Below are 5,858 nucleotides of genomic sequence, written 5' to 3'. Positions count from 1 at the left end.
TCGACAGGTTAAAAGCCAAACATGCAGAAGTTAACCAAATTTGGAGACACCACATGGATCTCATGCATGTTCACAAGCAACAATTTCATAGGATATGGCACGTGACATAAGGGCATCCACGTGCGACCCATGTGAAAGAGGGGCGGGTCCACGCCCCATTCTTTCTCAGCTCTCATACAATTGGAATCTAAGGTCAATGGGAGCCATTAAAACATGTCCACATACAGCTCTTGAGATCAAGCCACGTGGAAATGGAGACCAGGCAGGCCCATAACGTTGCGATTTTATAAGGCACTTTGAAACATGCTACTAATAATGACCTTGAAAGCTATACCAAAATTGAACAACAAAATCTTACAAAATCCCACCGAAAAAGTTGGAAAAAATGAAATACCTAAAAACATATATATATTGATTTAATTAATTTAACCTATGCTTTTTATCGGAAAGGAATCATCACAACTCAACACACTATAATATAACTAAATTAACCCCAAAAAAGTAGAAAATTAAAAAAGAAAAAAGAAAAAAAGCAAAATCCAGCACACATGACATGTAGGGGAAATATTACTACTTCCCCATGTATGGTACAAATATGAAGAGATCCAGATTCAGAGAGTTTTGAGCTCAAATCGATCTTTGGGTGAAGAAGTTTTTTTTAGTGGTGAGGAGCTGCTGCTGCTGGCAGTGGTTTTGGAGGCTTGCATTGATAGCACTTGGCAAAGAGCCCAAATGTGTCCACTTGCCTCACAAAGTTGGTCATGCTGGCCCATCCACCGAACCCGAACCCGATCACCAGAACCCACACAACTATGAAGGAGTTGATCACATACATGGCAGTCCAGCTAGGTAAAAAGAAAGGAGGCTTCTCTGCAGCATTCTGCAAAACACAGTAAAATGGAAAAGGGAAAATCAATAGGTATATTCGGAGCGGAGGGTTTCGAACACAAGACTTATGATAGAGGTAAATGTTTTAAACCACTTGAGTTACGTGTTCGTTGCGGTTTTTATGTTTTGTTACGAATCCTCAGACCACAGAAAAACCAAGTTTTCTATTTTGGGTTTGTTTTCTGTTGGACCAAAGTCACCACCAAACTAACCAAACTGCACAGTGCCTAATTGAAAAAGGTCTAATCAAACAGCTCAGCTGAGGCATGGTACAAGTGTCCCAACTGTAGAGTATAACTAAACGAAAGGGACTGGCCACCTATCTCAATGCTTCTCGTAACATTTCCAAATCCAAGCCATAAATGACTTTTGTACACTTGCTGCTCTCTCTCTCTGAACTGCAACTACTGGAATGTGAGTAGCCAACCATCGGTGCCCACTCAAAACTAGAATGCCTAAGATACCCCCACTCAATCAAGATAACTACAGGCCACCACTCAACGACGACATCATCATTATGGATAATTTATGTGTGTGTGTGTGACGATAATGACATGTTGATATCAATGATACGAATTAGTAGAAATTGTAACTGTGTAATTATATTTACCTGTCTAGCAGAGGCTTTTCTGTACGTGAGCATATGAGCTAAAGATGGGATGATGTAGACTGTGAAGCTAACCAGGAGAGCCCCAACTGCAGAGTTAATGGGCCCAAAGAAAGGAAATATTATAGCCAAGAACCAAATTGGGATCACAACTGGAAGCCTAGCCAGTGCCCTCAAGCAAATGCTCTTTGTGTCATGCATGCCAATCACCTTCTCCCACACAAAGTACAATGGTGTACATGCAAATCCAAATGTTATAAACTGCACCAGCGCCCAAAAACACAAAATGTCAGTTCACAGTAAAACAGTAAAAACAACATTCATTCAAGGGTAATTTTTTTAGTAAGCCAGTAATTTCCAGACCTGGTGAATGAGCATTAAAATAACAGCGGCATCACGCCAGGCATTCTTGGGGAGGAGAGAGAAGGCATTGGAATGGTTGAGGAGCTCATCACCAAAAGCCCAGTAGACAGAGGTAGCAGAAGGAATTGTAAGTGTGAAAACGTACACTGTGGCAAACAAGTAGATGTACTTGAATTTCTGTGGCTTCCACATGGCATGCATGATTTCCCTGAAAAATTCCCACCCACATTTCACTGATCAGATTCCCTTCACAATAAAAAAGGATTTTACATTTGGCTTAATACTGTAGTCCAATTAAAACTATTACAAGGTCAACAAGAACATGGGGAACATATAATAAAACCAACTAATTGACCAAAGAGCCCTCAGGTCACATCTTTCTATAGCTGTTATGCAACTAAACAATCTAGTCTCTGGTAGCAGTTTCTAATCTCTATCAGACAACAATATTATATGCCCCAGGCGAAGACAAATGAAAGGGAGAGTGGTTAAGTGAAACAGAGAAGCATGTATTCTCTTTCGGTAAAAGTATAACATAGGGACCATTTTACTGTGCAATTTTCCTAGAGAAATGGGGTTAATGTTGTTTTTTCAGGAGCAAACAAAAGTAGATAGGATGATTTTGTCTGTGGATCTCGAAACCCAAGAGGCCGGCAAAAGCTGCAAAGAGAAGCCGTGTAGAAACAACTGAAAGAGCAGCAAAAGGGTGAAAAAAGAAAAGCTTACACTGTGACAGCATGGCCACCAAACGTGTACAGTATGTTGGTGGCGCCGGTGAAATACAGCACAAGCTTTGTGGGAGCTGTGTGTGTTACTCCTTCAGTCTGCAGAGTTTTCACCAAGCACAGAACTTTTAACTTTTTTTTAAGCAGAAAACGTAAAGAGAAAAAGAAAGCATCTTTGGAAAGATAATAATATTAATAGTAGCTGTACTGAGAGATCAAAAGATCAGGGGCATTGATGACTGATTTACCTGGCCATGAACAACAGCTGCAATGGTCAAGTACCAGGCTGTGTAAGTGGTCATTCCAAGGCCAAGAAAGGACCAAATCCGATAGTTATGGAAAGAAGGTATGAAAACTGTAGTGGCACAGCAAGCTCCGAAGATGTAGGTCCATGTCCTCTTGTCCAAATTGTCATTGATGTAATATATGTTACTGCTCTCAAACAGGAAGCAAAAAAAAGCAACACCAACAGTTAAAACTAAGTAAAACCCAGGTGAGATTTGCATGATTCGAGAGTAAAAAATGTAAAAAGGACTCACCTTGCACAAGCAATAAGCTGTATGACGGATCCAAATAGGAGGAAGGTACAGTTGAAAGCAAGCCCCACAGCTTTCCAGTATGGACCAAGTAACCCATCAAGGACTTCAAACCACTGCAACCAAAAACAGTATAGTGTGATTTAAGCGTAGTGGAAAGTGATGAAAGAGGTTCTGGGCACTGTGAGTTTGGATATTTATTTCACACGCTTTTGCTTTAAAGATTAGGCATTAGCGGTGGGTGGTGGTCCTGTTAAAGAAGCTAAGCTAGAAATGGTATATCGTGACCAACCTGGATAACGTGGTTCTTGAAGTTAACGTTCTCTTTCTCCTTCCTGCTTCTGTACTCTATGTAGAGCACACTGATCAGGTAAGCAGTCCAGCTTCCAACGATTCCATAGAATATTTGCAGCAAGATGCCTGATAATAATCCCAGCTGAGAGAATGAGTATGGCAGTGTCAAAAGCACTTGAGCTACCTGCAAAAAAGAAACAGAAATTAAAAGGGATTAGAAGTTCTGTTAAGCGAATCAAGAAAAAGCAAAAATTTGGAGTCTCTTTTGTATTGGGTTGGTGGGTGTACTTGATTGGAAGCACAGCTGAACCAAGCGTCCCAAACAGAGCCACCATGCCAGAGAAAGTTCTTGACATTAAACAAGGAGGTGTTTTCTTCCTCCTTATCTTGATGATGATCTTCCTTTCCCTCATGATCATGAGCCTCGCTAAAGTTGGAGACTATTGCTTCCTCTGCTTGCTTCTGAGCCAACATTGTCCCCGTTTTTTTTCTCAAAAGGCAACGTCTAAATCCTGGTAGATCTGAAACATAAAAAAGATAGTAAATGAGACAAAAGAAACTATAACCAAACGCAGCCCCAGAAAACGAAAGCCAATAAGACCCCAGATCGAAAAACTCTGATATAATTCCTTCCAAACTCAAAAAAAATTGAAACTTCCAAAGAATACAGAAAACTCAAGAAAAAGATTAGTTAAAAAAACCAAAGGGGTACAGCCTCTAACATGTTTTTCACGAACTAGCTGCCTAAAAGAGAACAAACCCAATACCATTTTAAACTACCATACCTTGATTGAAATGTCGCTTTCTCGCAAAGATATGAAATGAACACACACAGATCGATCTATCACTCTGTTCCAAGCCAAATGAAATGTCACTTGCCTTTGTTTTCACAATGAGAAAAAACAGGACTTATATTATGTGCAGGTGGGATTTAAGAATTCTTCATTCCAAGACTTGGCAGAGAAGAGAGTGGCCTTGAATGCTGCGTTTCAAATAATAATTACAAATCTCCAGCTGAAGATCTTTCTCTGTCTAGCTCAGTCAAGATTGTAAAAGCCAGACTTTAATGCGCCACCAATTTGCTCAGTGAGAAAAGGAAGAGTGCCGAACCCGAAGACGGCGAGAGCCCTCAAAAGCAGGAAAAAGAAAATACTGAGTGTGAGTAAGTGCTTCAAAGGTGCTGGCAGAGGTTGAAGAAAAGACCCTTTTCGCTCTTATTCTAGTAAATGCATATAAACAATTGGCTTTGTTTGGTTGGTTTTGCTGTATAGCTAGCTAGCTGCTTTTTATGTTTTGCTCTTCGGCTTTGAAATTCCCCTCTTTCTCTTTTGGTTAGAGAGAAAGATGGGTGTGGAGAGTAAATATAAAAAGGGTGAAAGAGACGAAGCTCCCCCAATTCCCTGTATTCCAATATCGATTCGATTCTTTGGATGACAGAGAAGTTGGAGATCACAGAGCGAGTGAGACTTTGTTCTGATCACAAAGGAAAGGACTAAGGAGGGACTCAATTAAACAATCCTCCTTCCCTTTTATAGCCCGAAAGCTTCAACGGCTAAGATTATTTTTTATTCAATTTCATACCCCCAAAAAAAAATTTGAAAAATGAAAAATTGTAAGCCTTTTTTTCATCTATATATATAAAGCAAAAAGCAGAGAATGGTGAAACATTCAAAATACCAGAAAATGCCCTTGGTTAATGCAAACATTAAGAATTCAAATTATTAATTAAATGAAGATAATATGATAAATTCACATTTTTTCATATTTAAAAAAATTAAAAGAAAAAGAAAAGGCAGATAATGGATCCTATTTTTATGGAACACAACTACTCATTATCTTTTTTAATTCTAAAATAAATTTACTTATTTTTTTAAAAAAACTCTTACAAGCGCGGAAGTGCGTGCAGAGAGGCTAGTTAAATCTAAAATAGTACTAGGTTTTATAGTTTCCAACGAAAAAAAAAGAAAGAAAGAGAATTTACTAGTTACATCACTAATCACATTTCTTAGGAGAGTGAATCTTGGAAATCTCACTAGTAATTCACATGATAAATTTACTAGTTGCATTGCTAATCACATTTTTTTATAAGAGTGAGCCCAAAAAATTTCATCAGTAGTTGACATGATAAACACTCTCGTCAGGTTATAAGAGATGTGCGCATGTGAAATAGATCAACTACTAGATGTTCTAAATTCCAATTCCCTCTCTTATTGATAAAAAAAAATAAAAAATTACACATGATATGAGCACATAAGTTGTAGTAGTTCACATGATAAACACACTCGTCAAAGTTATAAGAGATGTAATCACATGAAATAGATCAACAACTAAATGTTTCAAATCCCAATCCCCTCTCTTACTCTTTCAATTGAGCTTTTTTAAGAAAACTTAATCGCTACTCTCTGGGAAAACCCTAAAGAAAAATCCTTAGCCGCCGCCCCAACA

The 5,858-nt window shown here is 38.7% G+C and overlaps 1 protein-coding gene across 2 annotated transcripts; it reads right to left on the bottom strand.

Moving 5' to 3' along the window:
- LOC18774283 (auxin transporter-like protein 2) lies at positions 305 to 4,919 on the bottom strand. 2 transcript variants are annotated; one of them, XM_007205064.2, is made up of 9 exons: positions 4,199 to 4,919; positions 3,702 to 3,934; positions 3,412 to 3,597; positions 3,123 to 3,235; positions 2,832 to 3,015; positions 2,585 to 2,682; positions 1,859 to 2,066; positions 1,499 to 1,756; positions 305 to 880 (listed from the first exon to the last, which is right to left on the bottom strand). In XM_007205064.2, exons 2-9 carry the CDS (start codon positions 3,885 to 3,887, stop codon positions 659 to 661), a joined length of 1,455 nt encoding a protein of 484 aa, XP_007205126.1. In that variant the 5' UTR covers positions 3,888 to 3,934; positions 4,199 to 4,919; the 3' UTR covers positions 305 to 658. The 2 variants fall into 2 exon arrangements, with proteins under 2 accessions (XP_007205126.1, XP_020422121.1); XM_020566532.1 differs by having other exon boundaries at positions 4,293 to 4,919.

This window comes from Prunus persica, chromosome G6 (genome assembly GCF_000346465.2).
Source record: "Prunus persica cultivar Lovell chromosome G6, Prunus_persica_NCBIv2, whole genome shotgun sequence".
Taxonomy (NCBI): Eukaryota; Viridiplantae; Streptophyta; class Magnoliopsida; order Rosales; family Rosaceae; genus Prunus; species Prunus persica.
This window is presented reverse-complemented; position numbering and strand designations above follow the sequence as displayed.

Bases quoted from the DNA above. Each gene is read 5' to 3' on its own strand.
- LOC18774283 (XM_007205064.2), bottom strand. From the start codon at position 3,887: ATGTTGGCTCAGAAGCAAGCAGAGGAAGCAATAGTCTCCAACTTTAGC. The intron at 3,598-3,701 runs GTACACCCACCA...TCTTTTTTGCAG, and splicing joins TCAGCTGTGCTTCCAATCAA to GTAGCTCAAGTGCTTTTGAC. The intron at 2,683-2,831 runs GTAAATCAGTCA...AAAACTCTGCAG, and splicing joins CAGCTGTTGTTCATGGCCAG to ACTGAAGGAGTAACACACAC.